This window comes from Bombus terrestris, chromosome 9 (genome assembly GCF_910591885.1).
Source record: "Bombus terrestris chromosome 9, iyBomTerr1.2, whole genome shotgun sequence".
NCBI lineage: Eukaryota > Metazoa > Arthropoda > Insecta > Hymenoptera > Apidae > Bombus > Bombus terrestris.
In genome coordinates, this window is record NC_063277.1 from 14,302,616 (window position 1) to 14,329,219 (window position 26,604).

The 26,604-nt window shown below is 37.9% G+C and overlaps 2 protein-coding genes across 2 annotated transcripts; both read right to left on the bottom strand.

Annotated features, from left to right (window-relative positions):
- Positions 1–332: 332 nt before the first annotated feature.
- Positions 333–6,557, bottom strand: LOC100646115. Its single transcript, XM_048408483.1, has 11 exons — positions 4,836–6,557; positions 4,666–4,765; positions 4,428–4,529; positions 4,187–4,342; positions 4,056–4,103; positions 2,618–2,653; positions 1,675–2,156; positions 1,498–1,597; positions 1,308–1,409; positions 1,086–1,241; positions 333–1,000 (listed from the first exon to the last, which is right to left on the bottom strand). The coding sequence occupies exons 1-11, from the start codon at positions 5,225–5,227 to the stop codon at positions 944–946; spliced, it is 1,731 nt and encodes a 576-aa protein (XP_048264440.1). The 5' UTR covers positions 5,228–6,557; the 3' UTR covers positions 333–943.
- A 90-nt stretch (positions 6,558–6,647) lies between these two features.
- Positions 6,648–18,014, bottom strand: LOC110119586. The gene is made up of 8 exons (XM_048408737.1): positions 14,123–18,014; positions 12,296–12,411; positions 8,667–11,954; positions 8,174–8,580; positions 7,392–7,491; positions 7,157–7,258; positions 6,840–6,998; positions 6,648–6,771 (listed from the first exon to the last, which is right to left on the bottom strand). Exons 3-8 carry the CDS (start codon positions 8,961–8,963, stop codon positions 6,715–6,717), a joined length of 1,122 nt encoding a protein of 373 aa, XP_048264694.1. The 5' UTR covers positions 8,964–11,954; positions 12,296–12,411; positions 14,123–18,014; the 3' UTR covers positions 6,648–6,714.
- Between the last annotated feature and the right edge of the window lie 8,590 nt (positions 18,015–26,604).

Sequence of the window (26,604 nt, forward strand, 5' to 3'; positions counted from 1 at the left end):
TGTATAGAAAATGTTTGAACGATAATAGCTTAGGTAATAAAATTGCCTGTCCAAGTAAACAAATAATTGATGTTAAGTTATTCTCGAATCGCTATGTTACATGTGGAGGTACTATGAATTAAATGAAACGTATTGTTTGTAAGTTACTATAGCACAAGCATAGATGTTGTACCTATGGAAGGATCTTGACCATATACCAGACATAAGAAAATGCGTATCAGGTGTGATCATTAGAGAGGTATTACTTTTGTCTCTATAATAATTCCTTCACTCTGAGTTTTTCTCTTGCGGGGCGCTATTCAAACAACGACGGATCACGGTGGAGGCGAAGTGGAGTGATTTTTTCATTTTATATATATACTATATGTATGTATCTATTTTGTTTAATTGTTTGTACATTTATATTTAATTTTATTATCTCTAATATGTGATTTATATTTTGCACCATATCAATGATGCAAATATCATGCCTGACCTAGTTTATTAATTTCAACAATATTATTGTATATTTTTTTAATTATACAAAAAGATCTGAAGTAAATGGTCAGAGAAGCTTTTAGTTATTTGAGAGATAAAGTAGAATACGGTCATCAGACTACACACTTACGGGTATATGACCACAAGGCCAGCAACCACGATAATGGCTAGGAACAGAAAAGTGTATTTCTTTCCGTTGATCCTATCCGCACGTGCTGGGGTCCCTCCATTAGTATAAGCTCCATGAACACGAGTATCCAATTACGAATAATTTAGCTGCTACAATGATCCCAGTTATATTCTTCTTATGATCTTCACTTGAATAAATATTTGTGTTCATAAAAATCCATAAAGAGCCAATGTTAATACACGATTAGTTATGAAATAGAATGACATTAATCGCGATTATCACAAAAAATGGTTCTTTATACGAATAGAACCACGTTCAGAGCATATTCATCTTGAATTAATTCTGTATCATGACGCGCAAAGTAGTGAAGATGGAGAAGGCATTGGACAGGTACTGAAATGTTAAAGATTTATTATTTATATAATACCTCTGATTAATTCTTTCGTAACTATGACACTTCAACACCAATTTGTCTTACCGAACAATAATAACGCAATGAGAGTTCTGGCACTACACATCTTATGGAAAGTACTAATGGTTTTTGATATGTTAACATGTTCAGTAGATTTTTCTGCATTTCTAACCTCCGGTCATACCAGGTTGAATTATATGCACTTTGCGGGATGCCCATGCTCTAAGAATTATGACACATTAACAAAGATTCAAAATTTACTTCTACGGAAAATAGAATATGATTTACCATATCCATCAAGTAATCAGCTGGCCATGTGTATAAGTAAATTTCCGTAAGTACAGTAACACATGCACCTATATACTGTATCTTCACGAACAGAGGTACATCCTGTTTAACAAATTTATGTCTATAGTTAAATGAATAATCGTTGTTACATGCATTGTACTATACGCAAAACGTTATAAAGTATACGTACTACAATCATCATAATACAACACAAAGTCAAAGCAAACGTGGCTACTCCAACAGCGTAAAGTACCATAAAACGAAAATTATTAAGCACTTCTTCTCCGTATCTATAAAAAATAATCGCTAATACTGTACATAAATGTATCGTTTAATACACGCTTCATCTTCCACGTGTTATTTTTACCTTCTTAAATGTAATTGTTTCTTAACGCAATCGATCAATGTATCAGTGTCTGTGCTCCGCTCCAAATTCACGGCCAAACACTCAAATCTCGCTGCCGTAAACCAAAGTAAAAGCCCTCCAAACGAGCTTATGCATATTTGCGCAGCGGATTGAAAACAAACGCAAACATGTTGCATATATATGATAATGTATACTGATGTATAATTTACAGGAAACGGATATTCCACATCAAATGGGAAAGGAACTGGCAAAATTGCAGGTCGTAATGAAAAACCAACCGCAGTCACATACGTACATACTATGGAACAACCGCAGAAAACATAGCATTTCTTGATGTACTTGTAGAAAATTTCTCGTTCATATTGTTCCGCTTCTTTGATACAAACTATCATTTCCTCGACTATACGCTGTAACTCATAGTTAGAATGAATTGGTATAATTTTGGCTGTAGTATAGGGGACGTCACGTCGATTTTGATAGGTCTGAAATATGTATAATATCAAGATCTATATGTTACATAATTTTTCTCAATACACATAATTCCAACTCGGTCATAGTTTTCCATTGATATGTAAAAGTATTGTTACTATGTACCATGTCCTTAATGTTTCGAATTCGTTTGAATTTATCTGAATTAGGTTTGTGTTAGATTTAAGTTAGGTTTGACCTACGTTATTAATCCTTACACCTGTATTAATGCTTCAAAAGTAAACTAATTCAGACACAACAATAATGTTAGATTGTCAAAAGTCGGCTGTATAGCCATCTAAATCATGATAGTAAATAATGAGACGAATATCATTAATCCAGGCGCTGCAGCACATACTAAGAAAAAGTATTAATCTTTACAAAATACCTCAAGTTCAACAAAATCGATGAAGCGTCCTTTATTCCAAATAATTATCTAGCGTTACATCAAGTAACGACAGACGTTAAAACTTACCTGTAAAGACACGTGTTTGACGCTGCATACAATAGTCTGAAATATATTTTGTGATACACCTATTGTAAGGCAAACGCACGAGGAAGTAACGATCAAATCATCAAAGTGTACGTAGCAAAAATATAGCATTGGCAGAAATAGCAAACAGGCGCTTATAATACTGCAGATCTGCAATATCTTGAAACAAAAGATTTTATTTCTGTCGCTGTTGATAGGAAGCGGCCAACAAAGAGTTATAACTACACTGAGCCACGTAATGTGAATAACTTTCTCTGGTGTTATTTGTTTCGTCATGACTTCAAAAGGTGTTTGCCCTGTGAATCTAATGCAATAGATTTAACTGGTGCCAGAGTTCGATATATACAGACTATCGAGGGATAGAACACACGTAATTTAATCGTTTTTAATCCAAGCGAATATTCACAATCGTCATTTATATAATAATATATAATTGGTTTGTACGTACGAGAAATTTAATAAATTATTACACTGAAGAACAAGTTTTATCGGTTTGCGATTTTCTTCACAGTAGGCCGCTGCCAGCTGACTTGGCGCTAATCATTATTGCTTGCATTATACATTAAACGTATGTACCGCATTAGACACGTGCAAAGGATAGTTATCACGCAACGGAGCTAATATTCGCGAAAGTCAGGGAGCGTTCATTGAAATAGGGTTGTACACGTACAATGTTATATGCATATTCAGTCACACAAAAGTTTGTTTCCGATATCTGCTTGAAGCTACAGGCCACGTCCTTCTTCCTGAAGCGATCTTCTTACGTCGAATCCAAAAAGAAGCGAAAATGTTCCGAAATATACTGTAAGTAATGCAACGAGAAGGGAACTGTGAACGATTATGAACACAATCCTTAACCATAACTGACATTAAAGAAGCTCGATGCTTAGAAATTTTAGGACTCGATTTCCCGGTAAATAATTCTATTAATATTATATATTTGATATTAAAGAAATATATTCAGCAGAATGTTCTTACTATTTGCAATTCAAACGAAATAAATTTATTGCATAAAATTTTCTCCGATAATAAACGCATGTTTAATTATGATACTTCATTCGAAGCAACAAATTTTACTACTACCTTTATTGTGTTGTCATATGTTCTTTAAAGTATGTAAGTTTATTCATTTCTTTTTCACCACACAATCATTTCATACTCTGTTACAAATTTTGTCAATGACTTAGCACTGTTAACTGTGCGCATTTAATTAGACACATTTCATAGGTTTCATAATTATACTTTGATAATAGTTTTTATTCGTACATATATCTGTGTGTTATATCCATAAAAATGTCATATCCATGTTATTAGACAATTAGTTATAAAATTTAGTGACATTAATCACGATTATTACAACGAATGTTCCTTTATACGAATAGAACCACATTCAGAACACATCCATCCTGGATTAATCGTGTATCATAACGCGCAAAGTAGTGAAGATGGAGAAGGCATTTGATAGGTACTGAAATATTATAAATTTGCCATTTATTCAAGATCTTTGAACAATTTCCTCATCACAATTATGGCACGCCAACGTCAACTTACCGAACAGTAGTAACGCAAAGAGAGCTCTGGTACTATACATGCGATTGAAAGCGTTAGGGGTCGTCGATATATTAACACATTCAGTAGACTTTTCTGCATTCCCAATCTCTGTTCATACCATGTTGAATTATATATACTTTGTGGAGCTTCAATACTCTAGAAATGATAAAAAATTAACTGATTTTTAAAAAGTGAACATTTGTATTTCTCTAGAACATAGAAACCACATCTTTGTTATTACCATATCTTTCAAATAATCAGCTGGCCACGCGTACAAGTAAATTTCCATAAGTACAGTGACACATACGCCTATAAACTGTAGTTTCACAAATAGAGGTACATTCTATTTAAATAAATTATGTCAATAATTAAATAGTAGCATCACGTAGCATACGTTACATTATACTACATGTAAAATGTGATAAATTTATGTAAAACTTATGTATGTAAAATGTGATAAATTTATCAATTTCACTTACTACAAGCATCATAAGAAAACACAGAGTAATACCAAACGTGGCTACTCCAATGGCATACAGTACCAAAAATCGAAAACTATTAAACACTTCTTCCGCGTATCTAGAAAAGTATTACTAAAACATAAATGTATCGTTTGATACACACATTACATTTCGAATACTATCTTTACCTTTTTAAATGTAGTTGTTTCTTTACGCAAACAACCAACGCATCAATGTCTGTGCTCTTCTCCAATTCCGCGGCTAAACACTCAAATCTCGCTACCGTAAACCAAAGTAAAAGCGCCCCAAATGAGCTTACGCATATGTGTGCAGCGGTTTGAATACAAAGGCAAGCATGGTGCATATATATGATAACATACATTGATGTATAATTGATAGGAAATGGATACTCCGCATCAAATGGGAGAGAAACTGGCAAGACTATAGGTCGTAACGAGAAACAAGTCGCTGTCACATACGTACATGCCATGGAACCACCGCAGAAAACATAGCATTTCTTGATGTACTTGTAGAAGATTTTTTTCTCGTATTGTTGTGCTTCTCTAACATAAGTCATCATTTCCTCGACTGTACGCTATAACGCGTAATTAAAACACATTGGTATAATTTTAGACAAGTGTGTAGAATGGGGCACGCCACACCGTTTTAGATAAGTTTGAAATATGTTGTCAAGATCAATCTTATCACTTCTGATACTGCAGCACATACTCAGAAAGATCTCAAGCTTATCAGAATCGGTGTGATGTCTCGTACTCTAAACAATTACATACCTAGTTTTACGTCGAATGATGATTAAAGCTTACCTGTAGAGAATCGTGCTTGATGAAGCATATAAGAGTCTGGAAAATATTTTGAGACACTCCTAATAAAAGGCACATACAGGAAGAAGTAATGACGATATCATTTAAGTGCAAATAAATCGAATATAATATTGGCATAAATAGCAAGCAGCCACTAATGCCGCTACAGATTTGTAGAATCTTGAAACAAAAGATTTTATTTCTGTTGCTATTGATAGGAAGTGGCCAACAAAAGCTTATCACTACGCTGAGCCAAGTAATATGAATAACTTTCTCTGGTGTTATTTGTTTCAACATAACTATATAACGTGGTTGCCTTATGAATCCAATGAAGTAGATAGAACCGGCACAATGGTGCGATATATTACAAACTATCGAGAATATATGTAACTAAAGTGCTTTGAAAGCAACTGAGTATTCACAGATGTTACTTGAATATAATTACTGTACACGTACGAGAAATTTAATAAATTATTACATCCAAGAACATGTTCCACCGGTTTGCGATTTTCTTTACAGTAGTGCGCTGCTAGCTGACTTAACGCTAATCATTATTGGTTGCATTATACATTAAGAGTACGTACCGTGTTAGACAGGTGCAAAGGGTAGTTATCACGCAACAGGGCTAATAATTCAGGAAAGTAAAAAACGTTCTTCGAAAAAGAATTGTATACGTGCATAAAGTCATGTGTATATTTAGCTATACAAATACTTGTTTGCTATATCTACACGAAGTTACAGTGCACGTCCCTATTTCTGAAGCGATCTTCTTACGTTGCCACTCGAAAGTACCAAAAGTGCTATTACAAACGTCTTTACAAGTGACGCGAAATGTACTGTAAGTGACGCAAGCAGAAAAATACATGTGGACGTCGATGGACACAGATCTTACAATTAGCTAAAACTGGTATTAAAGAAGTTCAATGCATCGAAACTTTAGATTAATCGGTAAGACATTCCATCAACACTAACGTTACCAGGCCCGGTCAAATGATCGGTTTCAAAATTTAATTTAAAATTCTACATTCATTGTTATTTCTTTTGTTCGTCTAATTTCTTTATGTAATATTAACAAAACATGTTATATCAACAAAAATTGAGAAATTGATCGACGTTGGCTTGATAATCTCCTGGTAAAGTTAGTGTTAATATATCTAACAAATATTATACAACTTTCGGTTCGGACGCAATAAATTTATTACATGTTTCAGTAATTTACATATTCAAATAACGTATATCAGGAAAATTACGATTCAATCATTGATCTCATTGCCATGAAGTAGGATGATACTGTAGTTATAAACTATAAATCATTTCACCAAATAATTATATCAGCTTTTTAAGAAATACTTCTGAAAGTAACAAGCTTACGTTTGCGAAATATTCCAAGGTAAGAGGCGGTAGTAAACCACTCATTCTAATAAGTAGCGGTTTTTGACTTCTCTGCATCATAATAAGCATGGAGCTTTTCATGTCTTTTGGCTTTCCTAACCACTGAACGTCGGTGATCGATTTTGCGAACTGCACGCTCTGCAAATAGAAATTTAATTTCAATCGTCAAGCTAAAAATTATGGGCTCTGAAGTCGAGGAAAGTAGAATCTCGTTTAATTGCAAAGAAAATGTATGAAGACGAAGTTGATGTCAGATGAGATGATGTTCTATCAACGTTACTATTTGGTTGGCTTACACTTTCTTTTAAATCGTCCGCTGGCCAGGAGATGACGTACAGGCGGGTACAACCAGACACCACAAAAGAAAGATACTGACTCATTACGGCCAATGATTGATTCTGAATGTTATTATAAAAATATTCATTTAAAACAGCTCGATGTATAATACATTAAGATCCCATTCCTTGCTTATTTATTACGCTACGCTACGAATGGTGCAGAAAGGAAAGCTGTCGAGCAGGCCAGACTCACGTAAATCAGAGGGAAAGCTCCGCATATCACAGCGCTTCCCATCGTGGCGTTCGTTTTGAATAATAAAGTCTCAACAGTAGCTTTAGTATCCTCCACAAATCTGACTATGACACGGTCTCAATTTACTTAACTCGGTAAAGATTTAACTCTCTGGCATTGTTTATTCTATACCTTTAAATGATAAATGCAGTACGATGCACTGCATCATGCATCGATTCAACGCAGCCAATGAAATATTGATTATATAAAAGAAAAATTCAAATAACAAATGACATTAGCATCATGTTCGGCTGTTTTCTTAGATGATTATTTGATAGGTATTTAATAAGAAAGTGATAACACGAGATAATAGTACAAAAATTTAGATTCATGTCTAGACGAAGCTACTGAATATGTTAGTACAAACTATCAAAAAATGACAAAATATCGCGATTGTATCATGGAGCATATGACATTGATATATGTATATTTATTAGAAATCAGTCAAATGGTGTCGTCGCCCTGAGGAGAACATTTGGTGTGTGAGAGGAATGCATTTCTTACCCCTATGCTATCTCGGATGTTATCTTCAGAGCGATTGACAGTAAGTACTTTAAAAATTCACTTCATAGTCAGTAGCCTATTTTTCAAACCATTCTTTTCTTACTATGCTTTTCAATTTTCATAAATATCCGATTAACTTAATTTTTTCAAATATCTCATTGTGCGTTGTTCTATTGCCCAAACGTTACACTAAGGCTATATATGTATGTATATCTTGATAGAAAAGAAATTTATCTTACCCTATTATTTCTTGGTGTTCCTTGATACAGCTTACCAATATGTCAGAGCTATTCACGTGCCGTAGTTTCATTCTTAGTATGTCTAGTCTGGCTGCGGAGAAACTGAACAAAACAGCGATCGTGAAATCAACGCCGATGCAGAATGCCGTTTGAAAAATGCAGTAAACTTGGTTAACGTAGACCATGCAATATATTCCGAGTGATTCGGTGGAAAATGGAAGCCATCCATCTGCTGGTAATTCTTGGGCCGAGAAGAAAGGCGCCAAACTAAATGAGATCGCGGTTGTGATATATCCCATTGCAGTTACCGAGAGAAATTGCTTGTAACGATCCATGTATCTTTCTATTGCCTTAGTCTCATGTTCACTGGCCACTTCTAGGAATGCTTTGACTTTTCCTGTCAGAACCTGAATTGATTAAAAAAATCTACAAACTTTTTTACCGTATCTTTATTGTGAAACATCATTAAGCTCATGCTTCAAACCCAAATAACCTGTAGGTGAGCGTTATTCCTTCTACAAAGAATCAAATCGAAGAGCACCTCCAACAGAGCTGTTACTTCGGAGACAGTTTTCATCAAAATAGGTATATCGTGTCGGAAGTGAAAGATAGCGAATACCAAGGATATCGTTAGAAAAACAACGTTTAATATCGCAAACGACCATCGGATGTTGCGAAAAAAGATTTGTTTCTTACTACTATTCGGATCAATTGGCCAGGTGCACGTGAACATTCCAGCCAGTTCCACTATATACAGTACTTGACGAATGTTCACGTTAAACATGCTCATTTCACTGAATGTTCTTTAGAAACATGGAACACCGAACGAAATAACTTTCACCCTGATGTAAATGTTCGTAAAACAGCGGCCAACGAAGATCAATAAATTATTCTCATTAATCATTCAGGGTAGGACTATTACATATCACACGCAGAGTATCCGGAAAGCCCGAGTTATTATTTCCCAGTAAAGGGTCCGTTTTGTGGTTTCCTCGATGTTCCAAGTAGTGTTTTATAACGTAATTGTTGGATAGTAACGAAGATTATAGGGAACGGGGTTGGTGTATGCACGATACAGATGTTATCATCTATACGTATAACTTTCATATTCGATTATTTCACTCTCTGTTGCATCCATACGCAGGTAGTTGCTTCACATGGCATACGCGATGCACAACGCCACGAAATTCGAAGTGCTACGATGTTTGAAGGTGTAAAGACTCTATTACTTTAGAGCATCGCCGGATTCTTTTACTTTTGAGATCTAAAATACTCTTTAGCACATGCACGTAAACCTCCGCGGTTTGAGATACATGCAATACCGAATCCGTTATCGAGGTTTAGTTTATCCCAGTATAGTAATCCAATTGAAATCTGCAGTAGTAGAATACCTATACCACGCATTTATGCTACTACCCTATGCGACACGGTAAACCCGAATATTTGTTCACCTTATCGCGTGACTTTTCATTCACCTCCTAAGCTTTACACCTTTAGAATTCGAGACGTGTTCTGATTTCTTATCGCTGCCAATAGTAAGCTTTACCTCTATCTGATATTGTATTGTCGACGGTAGGTAAAATCGTACTTACCGTATAATGAAAACGTACAGACGATCGATATCGCTCTATATTATCATTCGAGTTGTACTGAATAAAATAAAACGAAAATTGTTAATGAAACTCTACAAGTACTATAAAAATATAATAATAATAAGTGTAATTACAATAATAAGTGTAATAATAAAACGAGTAATGCTTAAGTAAATTTTACAAATTATAGGCCAGGATGGAAGGTAAAATGATAAGGAATGTCCGTGGAACAAAAATTTCGAATTCATAATTCATCACTTGTCAATTCGTTAATATTATTGGTTGGTAAATTATCGTGCAATACGGTCCTGTGGATAAATTTACCAAGCAAGTAACTGATTTATTAAGGTAAATCAATAAGCGTGGTTAATTGGCAGCGGGTATATCTATTGAATGATTTCAGATTCAAAATGATTCGAGCAAGGTGTTTGCTATTTATTCACTGGAAATGAATAAAAGTACGCGTTGTAACTTTAAATGTATACTAGCGACAAGAAAATTTTCACGGTGAGTAGCTTTGAAATTCCTGAGTAAGCTTCTACGTTTCTATAAAACTTGGTGTTTTCACGCGTTAACGAGACGTTTCGAATTTGCAATGCAATGAAAGAAAATATTGCCGAGTCGGGTAACGACCCGATCATACTCGCGAAAGTTTCTGGTTATGTCAAATTTGATATTATTATTCGCACCGCAACAGCTTTATGTATACGGTTTATTTTACTACACTGTCCTATGCTCTTGGAAATTTTTGCTCTTTAAATTAGTTGTATTCAACTCGACTGAATTGCAAAATGTAATGAATATTCGACGTTATCCTTTGTAAACGAATATAGAAACATTCTTGTTTCAAGCTTGTTTGGTGTTTGTGTAATTACAAACGCCAATGGAAGTGTAATACATTACGAATTAGATTGCTGAACGCGAATGACACGTATCTGTGACACAAGTTCGAGCGCTTATACGGAATTTACAGTGACGAATTTCTATACTTCGTCGTGTGCAATTACACGTTGGACTGACAAAGTTATCAAGGAAAGAAGGAGCATGACAGTATAAATGATGGCGACAAGAGTCAAACGTTAATCCTTCGATCTAATTTTAAAACAATTTCCCTATTCTCCCGCTATATGATATTCCATTTACGAAAATAGTGAACTGGAAAAAAGGAACAGCTACCGGACCAAGAAAATATTCGCGATGTACGATAAAAAATGAAAAATGAATATCTATCGAAGTTAAAACATCGTACGGGTTAAACTGACTGAATCGATGAAACATATTATCAGCAATTTCAATTGTTCCCATGATGTCGTAGCCGGCCAAACGAATCGGAAAGCATCGTGTTTCTCAACGTCCCGTAATAATATGATAAATTCTGCCGATCGATTTGTTCAATCGTGTACGGATATTCCATTAAACGAAATGGTCGCGCGTCCTGCGTAACTAAACGCGAACAGCGTGATCGGTGACGATGGGCCCACATTTTTATTCCAACCCACTCGACTATTCGATGCCGCGACTGCATGGCCGAAATTATTATTCAATAACCGGCTTTAACAAACACATGCCGATACATCCTAGTAATTATCCGAACCGACGTTCTCCAAAATTTCATTCCCTAAAATTACAACGCGAACATAGCCCACACACCGTTGTGTTCGTTGCCATACCGTTATCGACAACATATAACGACGTTCAAACACTATTATCCGTCGAATTTAAAAGACTATTCGATCTATACTGGCTGATCCTCCGCTAATCGTAAAACTTTATTCGCGAATCAAAATCGGCGTGCATGTATCATACATGATTTTACGTTTAATTCTGCGTTAACGGTACTAACAGCGAGTGAACAGTAGCGTTTCATCGTAATGAGGATAGAAAATTTGTATAACGAGGACACCGGTGGACATCGTATTTCCCATATGAAATTCCCTATGAAATTGATAATTGCGGTTGACTCGGATTCGCTCATTCGTTCAATTCAATTCAACAAGATAGACGAACTGGTTTTATGAAAATTGAGATCTGTATTTTACATCATTTTACATATTCCATAACAATTTACGTATTTACACATTTAGACATTTTACAACATTTTATACTGCGATGGTCGTGCTGTCCCTGTGCTTTCGGTCAATGCTCATCTCTATACGACTTGATTTAGCAAGTCGTTTTTACAGAATTTGCTAAACAAACAAAATAGAAGGTATAAATTAGTACTCGAAGTATCGTATCCTTAAACGAATAAAAACGAATAAATACGAATTATTTTATTTGACACAAGACACTACCACGTGATACATGACGAAAATTAAACTGATAAAATAGAAGACAGAAACAAAGCGATTTCATTAGCCAGCGCGATTAACCTTATCACCCTCTGAGAATACGTTCTTTCATTAGTGCAAAATACGTTCTATACCGTCTATAGCATGACGTACCGTCGATATCGAGCAAACGACTAGGACAAAGAACGTACATTTCACAAGATGGCTAAAACGCTCTTTTCTTTTTATAGGATACCTACTAGTAAATGAGCATGGGAAGAAGAACGACTAATACGGGCGCAGTCGTGCAAGCCGTTACTGTTAGAAGAATCTCCGAGTCTGATAACGTGACGACTGTGTTCTTCATTGTAGTTTCCTGCGACATATGAGAATTCTAATCAACGACGAAGCGCAATTTTTCTTGGTCATAGACAAAACAAAGACCCTCGATCGAGTTTCGAAGTGTTAACGAGCACGATTAGAATTCCCAAGAGACTCTGCGCAAGAAAACCTTAATCTCTTAAGTAGTGATAACACAACGAAACTTTATAATCCAGTTTTCGATGCAAATATTCTCCGGGGCGCGGTCTTCGTCCCTTCGTTTCTCTCGTTTCCGAACCAGAGGATAGCCGGGCCTTTGTTTCGTTGAATCGAACGCAGGGGCAACCGAAACAAACAAAATATCAACGTTTTTCCATTCTTGCCGACGAATTGGTCGATAATTAACTAAACAAGTAAAACTTTGACCATTCTATTTCTTATTCGCTAGCTCCGCTGAAACACCAAAGAAAGATTCGTTGCGTAAATCGTATTGATCCCGTGGTAAGTCGCGACTTCTTTGAGTTATATTGCAATACGTTTGTCGTATCAAAGTTGGACATCGATTCATTAGAATATAAACACGAAGCTTAACAGCGCGACAGAGAGACAACGCTCGAGGAAATAGGAAGGGCTGCAGGGATTGTGGTTGTTAGGAAAAAAAGATGTTCTATGAGAATCATAAAAGTCCGGTATTGGTAGGAATTTTTCTTAAAGGCAAACAATTGAAACAACTTTCTCCAACGAAATATTTGCTCTTTTGTCAATAGCAAGAAAAGCTGAATGTACGAATATCGAAATTGGAATCTCCTAGCGTAGTCCATGACGCCACATTTCCATAAAGTAAACGTCTATATAGATACCGATCGACATTTTTTCTGTAACACGCTAGCAAAAAGTCCAATAATAATTTTACCGACTTTTTCGGCGGCTCATTTCCAACGCGACGATATTATAACTAAAATTGATGGTCCGAGGACGAAGTTCTGTCACTATTCGAAAATCGAATCGAGGGAATGTTTTTCGATTTTACGATCCCTACAAAGGGAAAATCGCAAGGATTGTATTGCCATCGCGAGAAAATAAGGTACAATCTCACGATCTCGAGATCTCTCACGAAATTAAGTTAAAATATTTGTTGGCCAGCCGCTTGTCTTGTTGTTCTCGTTAAAAGTTTATCAGATAGGACGGTTCTTTCGTTTATTATTTAACTTGCCTTGTTAAAATCATGCGACCCGGAAACACAATATCGGTCGCATAAACAGCTTAATCACGCGATAACCGGGAGCGGACTTTCGACGCGCAGAACTTCACGAGGTCGTGTGCGCGCGCCAACAAATAGTTATGCAGACGACGAAAACCAGAGAAGTTTCGGCTTTAAAGCTCCCCGAGGAGAGCGTTCAACGCCTACTGGAACCTACGGTTTCCTTCCTTTCCAATTTTACACCGATTGCAAGAAGACGGCTGCCGACGACGTTTAACTCTCGGAACGTCTCTGCTTTCCTCGCTAACTCGCCTGTATTTACGTGCTGACGAATATTTCGCAACACTAGCTGTCATGAATTACCTCGTGCGTTATGAGTATTCGCTATACTCTCTGGAAATCTAACGAAAATTTGTTTGAAATTGGGCAACAGAGTTTGCATGACTATTAATGAATTCCTATAACCATGCTATGGTGGATGGAACAGAAAATAGAGTACAAGCGTTCTGAAAGTGCGTAATTAATGTTCGTACGATTAAACGCGTTAAAATGTTGAAATACGTACCGTGGATTCTGCTGTTAGACAAAGAACAACAGATGAGAGAAAAAAGAAGAGCGTAGGTGGTGAAAACATTTCGCTCGATAACCGACGACCAAATGCGGAAAGTTTCTACCTGTTCTACGGTATTATCTACGTGGAAAAGTTCACGACGGCGATAAAACGACCGATTGACGGATCGACGCTTACTACGTTTGACTTTATTGCTATACTCGCCGACGTGGAAAGAGTATCTTATCTGGAGCAGATAACATATTTTATGTGAATGCTGAACACGCATGTATATAGATAGATATATGTAGCACACAGGTGTAGTTTTGTACGAATCAATGGCGAATATTGGGATATATTCGTGGTCATGAATAGGAACGAACATTGTTATTCCCTTTTTGTTTTATATAGCAAAAACAAGTTTCGCGTGGACGTGCTATTTATTTCCCTTATTTTGTTCGCCTTGAAGAACGGGTATCAGTAGCTCGTTCTTCGTATCATGCAATTACGTTATTAGATTTGTGGATACGCTTACCCTGTGGATTACCGGGCAAATATCTTCTCGGTTCTACTTCTTCAGAGATTGAAATCAAACAGAGAGTTCGTTCACAACTGGTTCGTACTGGGAACGATGGATCGCCTAATGCATCATCGTTGATTATGTTGTATAATTGGAAACGCAATCGTTTTTCGTGGCCTGGGATTTCACCGAAGCTTTACGACTCTACGAAACAATTTCGTTGTTATAGATCGTGCATATTTTTTGAAGAGATATTTATCAGAAACATGGCGAAGATAATTCACGAATAGTCAGTAATTTTTCTATGGAAAAACGGTAGAAATAAGATATATCGCATTACTTTAACATAAATTTTTCAAACTCGACTTTTATCACTCTGTATGTATATCTATAGGTGAATGTTTGAAGGTGAATGCATCATAAAAGAAAAAGCGAGATATCGCATCTATATGCAAAGAATGTTACGCGTTTTAGCGATCAAGTGCATCCCCTCGATATCACCATAGGAAGCCACCGTGTTTCGAAACGAAAAAAGGAAAAGGAAAAAATAGAAAAATGGTGAATCGATCGAGAGAAAGAGAGGCAGAGGAAGAGAGAGAGAGAGAGAGAGATGGGGAGGGAGGCGAGGAAAAAGCAAAAACTGCACGGATACATCTGTTTCCGGCACTTTTTGCTTCTCATTCCGCCACTGAAGGCTCAAAGGACACCACCGGAAATTCCATACGCGCGCTGCCTATCGCCACCACCCCCTGGTCAATTTCCTCTCTTTTTATTTTACCGCCAATTTACATTGCACTCCCTGCCGAGCCCCGCTTCGTTACTGCTCACTGACCAAAGTTAATGGAATAACCGACGAATCGGTCAACTCGATTTTTTTTTTTCTTACCTATCCTCGTTCAAGCGTGCATAACCGTGTGCACGGTTTCGGTTGAACGCGGTATGCAGTAACTTTACATTTGATACAAGAAATTTGATCAGACCTTGCCACGTTACACGCTCAAATTATAAATAAAGTTAAAGCTCTAAATATAGTTTAGGCGGGAGAATTTGGACATGGAAAAAAAAATTAAGAAATTGGATAAGAGAAAACGTTGAACTCTTTCGTTTAGCGCGACAAAGTTACAAAGCTTCCTAGCGAAAGGATACAGGAGGAGAACAACATGTAAAGTTAAGCAAAATGTACGCGTCTGGTGCTCATATTCCGGTCGGAGCGGCGCGAGCGCGCCAATTTGAAAACAAAAGGTGGGAGAGACTGAAAAAGCTTGTGCGTTTTAATACAGACGCTAGGAACACAATATTTCCACACTTCAGACTTTAAAAACTCTGATTGTACTTACGCTGGTACGTGCCTGCTTGTATATACGCGTAATGAAACTAGAAGAATGCCGATAAAACGAACGCGCCATACACAGGGTAAAACGAACACGATAAGGAAAACGTTTACTTTACGGATTATACAGACGCGCGAGTAAAAATTAAATTAAAACAATGGTGGGTCATGCGTAAAACGCGTTAACTTCTTCCTCCTCCTCCATCATCCTCGGTTTCTCTTCTTTCTAGCTTTGTCGTTCATAAAAATATTATCGTACCTTTGATCGAAACCAGCTCCATTTCTTCGAAATATAATTGCTCATTCAATGATCATTCAGGGTTTCGCGCGCCGATAATATACAATGGACTGTTCGTTTCATTTGGTTCGCTGGTATATAACGTTAAAACCTTCCCTTTACCATATTGTAAATTACCTTTCTTTGCAGCGGGATGTTTCCGTTGTATTTAGCCGAATAAAAATAGCGTTTCCCATTTCAAAAAAACAGAGGATAACGCGGTTCTTCCTTTCGTTTCTTTCCTTTTTCTCGTCTGCTTCTTACCTTGGTGAATGTATCTTCGCGCGTCGCATTAAGAACGATATCTATATTTTCTCCCTTTCCTATTCCATGCATATTCACTCAGGGACAAACTAGATTTTCTTGGCGTCGCGGAAGTTCCGTGGCAAAACGGGACAAAACTTTTTTCCCTGATGAAAGAACGCTCATCGCCTTTATTACGCTCTGATGCAAGACCCGTGTACGCAGTCTCTCTCCCGTTGGATTCGAAACTTCCACACCTGCCTCGATCTGCCTCGTCGTCCGACTATTTCATCGGATTTTCTCCTCTTCCTATCTATACCGGTAATGAAGATTTCCTGCGATGTCTCTGGAGATGCAGTGGTTTCCTGAAGGATTCTACGATCACAAGCAAATACGTTGTTGCTCTGACAAGACAGAAAAAAGAAATATCAGTTACGAAGAAAAAGGAGAGAGAGAAAGACAGCGATCGTTTCGCTTATCAATTTCATTTAATCCAACGTTTCCCTGCCGTTTGTTGCTTTCGATATATTACAAATTGTTTCACTGATCCCCACGAGAGGCCGCTTGTCCAGCGAACAGAGAAAATACTCGGGTTTTCCATTCCATAAAATTTGATAAAGTAAGACGTCGGTACAGAGACTCGAGGGAATTCGCCGTTACTGTGAATCGAAGGTGATACAAGTTAGTCGATAGCAGACTCGATCATATCGATGATATATCCGCTAGACAACCGAGAGACAGCTTCTGAAAGTCATAGTCACGCGACGAGTTCCACTCGTTTGTCTCGTTAATTTAATCGATGCGTTACAGAGATTATATTCACTGTGTTGTGTTTGAAAGTTTAACAAAGTACGTGTTTACCTATCACATAGTCGGTGTTTCACGACGGATTGCAAACCTCGCTTTCAGCTTTTACCTTCCCACGTTAAACCTTGATTTTTACCAGACGATTCGTCTTCGTACCAGACGATGCGTAAAGAGAACAAGAAAGCGTGCCTTAAAAAAAGAAGATCGTTTGAATTGACGAAAGTCAGCTTTCGCTTGCAATTCCGTCATGAACGGAGCCCAAGTAAACTTGCAACTAGAGATCGTTGTGCATATTGCGAGTCAAACGCCTCTAGAATTCAACTGATGAAGGATCTCTGGTAAGCAGATATACATTAGGTAGTAAGCAGACAAGGTATGTATTCCGTTACCCTCGAATGTAATCGAAACACAGAGTAGTCTGTCGAAATTCAATATTGTGTGTGCTGTTAAACAATTTGTAACACGATTCCAAGAGTAATTGATCTCGCAGTCTCGCATATATTATACGCCGTCTGAAAATTGATATTATCGTCTTGATAATACTTTTTTCAGATCTCGAGTAGAATTCAATCGATGCTATTCCATACCGACATGATTGTAAATTGAATCCATTCGAACTTGCCATTTCATAATTTTTGCCATACACGTCTGAGAAGCGTGAAATATCTCAGAAGTAGATGAAGGTCGGTTTCGTTCAAGAAACGATGGTTCGCGGTTTCATAAATTAACGAGTGCATGCGGATGACACGCTGTATCAAGTATATCAAAACTTTTCTACACTATCCTACTCTATATCTCTTACCAGCACGGGATCTGACGAAAATTATTACAGCGGTCAACCAAATTTCAAAGGAACAAAAAAATCTATGCAGAAGAAAAAACTAAAAATGTAGAGAGAAAATGTTGGGAAAATGTTGAAGCGTTGTTGCAAGAGCGCGTAAGTAGCACTCTGAAGGGAAAGTAATTAGAACGAAGATGTATTAAATTTTCTACGTGGCGGAAAAACATTTAATTGCTATTTAAAATGCACGCGGTTTAGACATAATCTTTGATTTATGATTTCCAGTTGGCCACGATGTACTTTAATATGCACCAAGCTTTTTTAGCCTGGTGAAAGAGAAATCACGTTCATTCGACCCACATACACGCCCGAAGTCACAAAAATTTATCGTAAACGCGAGCGAAACGACGATAGGGTTAATGAAAGTAATAAATGTTTATTCTGAAACAGGTGTTTGCCTCTTGATTGAAGAAGATATATATATTTAATCTCGGAGTTCTGAATTTATCGTTCGACTGGAAGCATCGGTACGACTATTTCCGTATTTTGTGGCCATAGATCAAACTTTTCGTTACGTTATCGTATTTATTTGCGTGAAATTCATTAGCCAGGATAATTAATGATTAATCGTAGGGTCGGGGCGATACGCGTGTAATTAGTTGAAGCTACTTCTAATCATTGAATCATCGATAGCTCGGTCTGTGCCGGGTATTAATTGCGTATTAGTTACGCTCGACATTTTATTAACGATGGAGAAATGATCCGGCCGATATCACGAGACCGATCAAGTTGGAAGACAAATAATCGTTTAATAAGATTCGTGGAAAATCGATCGGAACGCAATTGAATCGAACTTTATTCGTTAGAAAGTAGAACGTGTCAGACGTGACGAGAGATACATACGTTTGCAGATTAAGCCGCGACAAGGATTGTCCGTACAAAGATTGATGAATTTCCCTGATCTTGACAGAGTTGAAAACGGAACGGTACGATGTCTGGAGTTTCGACAAGATTCACCTCCGTGACATTACTCTTTGACCCTATGGATGGTCAGGATCTCGGGGTAGTTAGCTTCGGTTTCCATCGATGGGTATTCTTTTCTTTTCCATTGCAATCTCCGTGAGAAAATGAACGACCGGTATCTCTCGGTTCACCAGTCGAACGAGCAAACTTTTCCATTCCTTGGCGTTGATCCGCGATCATTGAGCTACGGGAGACCTCTCAGACGCAGGATATTAAAAGTAGATTAAGATCTCAAACTTCCAATTCTAGATTCGATTCTCTGCCACGGATGGTGCATTATCCGATCGTTATCGGGGTTGGACACCGTGCAAAAAGTCTTGCTGCAAATAAGTTCGGCGCGATTGCCAAACGACCTATCAATATTGTAGGAACGAACTCGTCGATGGTTTCATCGTTTCATCGAATAGAAACGAACACGCGAAGAAGCAATTAAACGTTGTGACTCTATAATAACACGAAGTAACTGAAGGAAGAGACTTGATAACGATGTTTAAAATTCGATGTCCGTGAACGTAAATGACGGTCTGGCATCCGACGATAAGAGAAAACTAGGGAAATACTTTTAAAGCGTTATAACGCGGAATCTGTTCACTGTGCTGAACTATATCTCTCTGTTTTTGGAACCCGATCGATGTCGTGCATAAAGCTTCTCATTTATATACAGCGACGCGCCGCCGCCAGCGCCGTTATTCCCGCGATAATTATACGCGTGAAATCAAATTAATAAGAGTAAAGATCCAAGTGGCACCATTAAAATTTTACGATTGGTCGGTGGAGTTTATAACGAAGGTTTTCATAATTACGGGATTTTTAAAAAGACGCATTTCGTGAGTCCTCGTTAAGCACTAGCCGGCGAACCCGTTTCGTTTCGGAAACTTTAATTCTCTGTTTACCTGTTCACGGCTTTTGCTCGCTCGCCGGTAAACAGCTTGGAACTTTTAATTGCCTTTCCAGAGGTTTTTGCTGGAAACGCAGCGAAAAAGTGAGAATTAAGCTGTTCTCGCGATCAAGATTTTTGATACTGGCCGTTATTGCAGGACGTGACCGTTTTAGCGTTTAGCGTTTAAATCATATCCTTCGACCATTGCCACGGCAAAGCATATCAAGTAGAAAATTGCGGTTCTCAAAGACGAAATTCGACAATTCACCGGTACTCGAATGAACGCAAGAAGATTATCCGAAAGTTGAAGAGGAATCGAAGATCGACTTTAAAATCTTGCCGGATTTTCTATGACGGAATTAAAGAAAGGATCAACGACTGTGTCGACGAATCGGGGCTCGTTCGCGGCAATTTGTTTCACTTTGCGGGCAGACTTGCACCCTCGTCTTGCTTCCGGCTTCCTTTCGATCCTCGTTTAATCTTCGCGATCGAACTTCGATCCTATCGTTCGTTCCGCGTAGTCCCTTCATACACCCATTCCTTCGTTTTGCGTTTCTTTTATATCGCTATAGACTTTAGGTCCAACTTTGTCGGTTATCCGTCGGAAGGCGATGAAATTTCTTGCATCGGGCTTCTTTCTCAGTACCATCAAGAGCAGAGATCAACTCCATTTCCGACTACGGAGCCGAAATAACGTTTCAAAAATTCTGAAGCTTACTTTTCCAGTAGATTTTACCCGTTATTTTCAATTATTGGAAGAATGTCTGACGCTTAAAGACGAGAGAATATAGAATATCGGATCCATTCTTTAATGACAAAGAGGTGCCAAAAGTTCTGTCACAGTTTTCGATGTATCTGAGAGATACAGTGACTTCGATCTCTGCTGCAATGCCAATTTCGGGTAAAAACTGTAGAAACAGATGGAACGTTTCTTATTTTATTCGGCCCTATGACGTGACCATATAGGTGGTTTATGGTCGAACAATTCTTATGATCTACGAGTAATTTTCCAAAGTGGACTCCGTTCTTGGTTCCTTGGCGGCCGGCTCGTGCAAACGTTACCAGAAATATTGCAACGCGAGCAAACTTTCTGGCGAACCGACCGGCCCGAAAATCTTGAGTAAACAGCCACGCACGAACCTCTGCATGTGAACCGTATACCCCGTTCCAACTTGACCCGGTTTAAAATTATGTGAAAGCGTAATTTCGAAAGTAACACATGTATTTCTGTCGACCTGGTTTTCCGATTTAACCAACAGTATCGAGTTATTCTTTCGGTAAGTGTGTTCCTCGGTTATTCTTGGCGCGCTATCGCCGAAACAAACTGCGACTAGATAATAATCTAGCGTAATTAATCAACTCCGTCTTTGTTGGTTTATTTTTCTTGCCTTTTCTTGGTTCCGAGACACCCCTATTGAGCGTCAAGCCGACCACCGCGGGGTTTTAGTCGGTGAAGTCCGACGCTACCCCGCCGCTTCCCAAAAGAACGGCGAGGTGTACATGAGGATCTCTCCACGTACAAAAAAAAAAAAAAAGAGAAGAAGATAATAATTAAGCAATCCTAAGAGAGTGCAATAACATGAAACGCATGCTCTGAAATTCTTCCTCGTCCTATTTGTAGAAACTCAGTTGCACGAAGATTATCGTGAGCGGTGAATATACTCGTCGAGGCTAGACTTTCTCACGGAAATATCAATGAACGGCTGTCAGCAGGGAAAAAACGTGTTTGACCGTGTAGCTGTAACATATTTATGGGGTACTTGGACAGCGGTGCACGCCAAGGCGAAGGAAGAAGCATGACGCTGGAAGAAAATTAAACCCGCCAGCGAATCGGATCGATAAGTTGAAAATCGAGGTGCCCTGTGAATACCAGGGGAGCACGACAGCATCACAAGGATGCGGGTGTAGTCGCATTTGCAATCACTACACCGGAATCCAATTCCGTCTATTCGCGACGCTTTCGTTTCTCGTGGCTGACGAAACGCTACAGAAGAGGCAGCCATCAATCGGCAAACGGCAAGCTACAGGGTTGTGAAGCCGAATCCGAACGATGAGCTTTCGCTCCAGCCGAATCGATTTTCCGTCTGTTCCGCCATAATTTATTTAGAACTGACCCGTTCGTGTACCAAAGAGTAACCGACAATTAGCGGGAACGATATTTCGAGCTTCGCGCGCTGGATCTTGATATACTATATATATACAATTCCTAGGAAATTCGATCCCACGCGATATCTCTAGTGGCGCTCGTTATCACGGGCCACGTCCTGTCACGAGCAATTCGATCAATTCAACTTTCACCGGCGCTCATTAAGCTCGCCACTTATCTTAATCACTTCTTCTTTTATCATTTCTATAATTATGCCTGACGTATGAGAACGAAATACGAACGATTCGCAGCTATCGACGTACACACATTGCATACATCGAAACGTTTAATTAGACCTTACACGTTAGCTGTATCGTAATTACAGTATGTCGATTAACCATAAATTCGTTTTCATAATTTCATTGGAGATAATGGAATTTTGGCAATTATAATGGTTCTATTGTTTCTATTTTTACGATGTAGAAGTGACAGAAATCATGTAAAAGGAAATGGATACGATACAGGAATAATGGAGTTGCCGAATGGTAGGGAATATTTTGCTACGTCGTCCGTACTTTTATCTCGTGTAATGCAATACCTTAGCCAACATTGGTCAACATTGTTAGACCATAAAAGCTTCAAGTCTTTGTGTTTGAATTTTAACTACCAGTGCTGTTGAAACGTCGAATGAAAGAACATCCATAAAACGTGTAAAACGTGTAAAAAAACATAGACGAAACAGTAATGAATATGCAACTATGCCGTCTGTTTCACGCAGGTGATGTTTCAAGCCATTTTTGAAATATGAAAATTTGTTCTGCTCACACGGAACTACGTAGGTTTAGAAGAACGATATTTATGTTCGCAACGAGGCTTTTGTTTCGTCTCTTCGCACGACGCGACAGTCGAATAGAAGTTTTTAATGAAATGCTAAAATTAATCAGTTTCACGTAGCCAAGCACGGATTTAAGGGCCTGCTCTGTTTGCGATGCGCGACTTGAGCCTGTGATTGTCGGTTAATTAGCTCGGTAAAATTCTACTTTGTTTCCACCTAAAAAATGAAATAGACCGGATGTTTTTTCTTCGAGTTGTTAACTCTTCCACTGTGTTCTAGTCGCTGTTGTGCTACTCCTTTTTCTTTCTCTTTCTGTACGTTATCTCTGTTGTTCCATTAGTATTTTTATTTCGAGAAGTTTATGCACTTGCCATTTGTGTAGGATACCGTCCGCGATAAGACATTTAGAAATTTCAGATCAAACTTTCGTATGTGGGTTGTTGGTGGCAAAAAGTGAAGAAGGTACAATTTAAAAAACTTCACAAAGCGGAAGTTGAAGGGGAAGTCGTACTTCCTTGGATCATTCAAAGCTATGCTGGTATTTGACGAGCGAAACGCGCGTCTAAACTTTACGGCGCGCTGTTTCGCACTGTTGTATGACGTTCTTATATCTTTTCCTCCCTTAGTTCCTTTCGTTGCGTTTTACAAAACGCGACGTACGTCGAAAATGTAAGATAGAAGAAACGGAATTAGTAAAGAAGTTAGGGCGAGATGAAGAGGAATTATGGACAACGAAGGGGTAGCTTACTTGTGTAAGATTCATAGTACGAACATACCGCGTGAAGCGAGAACAGTAAAGCGTTTCATTCCTTTACAAACAAATCTTCATTCCGCTGTTTCTCGGCCGTGCTCGAAAAACTAAAGAATCGCTAAATCAAGAGGGCTTTAAACTTGGAAGAAACCACGACACAATAACTTGGAATGAAGTTCGAATTTTACGGCGACTCGTATGAAAGAGAAGAACACAATACCTTGCCCTACGAATTATCTCGTAATTTAAATGAAAGAGCGGTGTATTTCTGAATAAATTTGCCTAGCTGAATATTTTGATTTTAATTTTTCCTTTTGTTAGACGAAACAACGGGTAAAGCGCTACCGTCATCAGCCAGTTTTCAACGAAGATTCGAATCAGCCGGTGCAAAATATAAATTACGAACGTGTGCGATGAATTCCTAACATCCGTTTCTATGGTAATTTGTATTCCGCTTCTCAAGTGAATGCTCATCCGTATGTAAAAAGCAAGATTTACAGGTTACGCGAAGTATACAGGGGCATGGCGTGAAAGATTCTTGATCGGTTGCATCATTTGCTGATATCGAATATTTCACTGCCTCTTGGAAAGCTCGAGGCGGCTGGTATCTTGACGAAAGGACAAGCGTTCTTTTTCTCCTTCTTTCCGAAAACATGTTGAGTTTGCTTCGACAAACTAGTGTAACCAAGTTTTAAAATAAAATAAAATTGAAAGAACTGTTTTTAGATTACGATATTCGAATTGCATAAGGAAAGCTGCTAAAATGTACAATTAAATAAAATTCGAACAAACACTGACGCTCATATCAGCTATGTTTCTGACGAGGCGGAAGAAATTGATTTCTCTGATAATCAATTACAGTGATTCGTAAGAGCGCAACATGCAAGGAATATATATTCTATTCATTCTCTTCTGTTTTCCATCTCATTGGTTTTCTACTTGGTCCGAGAAAGTCCACTGAAAATTGTTCGGTAACTTTGCTTTCCGGAATACCTTAACAAAGAAAATTCCGTGCACGAAGGAGCGATAAAACAAAGAACAGGGGAACAATGATAACTAATTTCAATAGACCGTCAAATACGGATGAACACTATTAATTACCGATAACAATTGTCCATTAATCTTGTCGGGCGTTTATTGAAATCATAGGAATATTGCGACGCGATTCCAACGAACAAATAGAGAAATTTCAACTAAAAATTACGACAAAAATATTCCCGTCCTTTTAATCATAATTTATATTCTTTGCTTTTATAACGTGGATTCTTTGTGACGAGAAAACGAGACATTTGACGTAATTACAACGTAACATCGGATAACGTTTAAGTCAGCATGAATAATTAATTCGACGAATCGCTGTTTCACCACAATATCGTCACAACGCTATTATCTCATTGTTACTTTGTCGACGCGATTTATCATTAAATTAATATTATTCGTTTATTAGCTCGAGTGGTTTCATTCACGATTATTATATCCATGTTTCTTAATTTGCTGAATAGCAAGGATCGTACATTTTTTAGTTTACGTTAATTCCCGACTTTCTCTATGCCGGTGTAAGATTATCCGTCCCCTTTAGTATTCTATAGTATAACAACGTTCGCGGGATATAATATCATTGTCTACCGAAAGAGGTTGGGAGTTGCATCAACGAAACGCGTATGTTTGCGAGCAATACAGAGTATTCCTCAAACGTTTCGCTAATCCCCTACTAATTGCAACGGTAAGCTTTCTGTTAATTGCACCAAAGAAATTGCTCAATGGCGCAGCAGTTTTGAAGATATATATCAATTTCTACCATCATCCCTTTCATTAACGAAGATATCATTTAAGGATTCCGGAAGCCAACGTACACTGCAATTGCAATTGGGATCTTAAAGATTATAACAAAGTTGTTTGTTACTTTGAAACGAAGAACAAGAGTCGAGGACTAAAGTCAGAAACACAATGAGCGTCGTAGTTGTTCGTAACTTTGTCTCTTCAAAGAGCGAACGACATTGAATTTGCATGATCTCTTCTTCTCTTTATAATTAGAAGAAAATGTTTTACTATTTCGGAAACGTCCATTATATTTTTATCGTCGTCTTTCACCATTGGAAGATCTAAATAGAGCAAAATACATGTTAATAATAAGAAAATAATACGTTGATAATATTCTTACACTGCTGAATGGCAACCTTTCCATGTATCAGGAATATCACAGTGTAGTTACGTCGTAGATTGTTCCTTCGTCGATCGACCATTGCCAATTTATGCAGAAACATTTTTATTGTTCTGTTCTAGATTATTGTTGTTCCGCCTGACGGATTTACATAAAACGTAATCTAATTAACGCTGTACGGGAAATGTTAAGTACGAGAACGCACGCGACACGCAGCAGCCGCGAAAACTATGAAAAACGCATGTTGCAGTCATCATAACCGGTTCTTTTACGAGGATATGTAGCCGTCCTCTGTGTCGGAAAACATTGAATACAAAAATTGAGAGAACTCGTTCGATAGTAAGAGCTTCCGGCAATTCTTTTGCCGCGTATTTCATCCTAACGTGATGGACGGCACAATCGTTTTTCACGAACAAAATTAGTGCGCCGCCAGTGACAACGTGTACGCAAACATATGTATGTAGTCGAAACACATTGTTGCCGAAAGGCATTGTGTTTAAACGCAATTAAGTGCGTTTCATTCAGCTGCTTGCGAATCGATTTACTGCATTTAACTTCGCGTGTCGCTAATGTGTGGTATTTCAAACTAAGTCAATCCGTTCTACGACTTTAACCACAATTAGATGTTATTTTCGCTACTTTGTCCTTTTAGAAACACCATTCAATTTTCTACAAAAATATATTTTACAGCTTATATGAAAGCTTATATGAAAAAAAAAATAACGTTTTCTTTCAATTTTAGTTTGATTAAACTAATCGTATATCGTAACGGTGTAATAGTATCTGAAGTCAAGAGACTCATT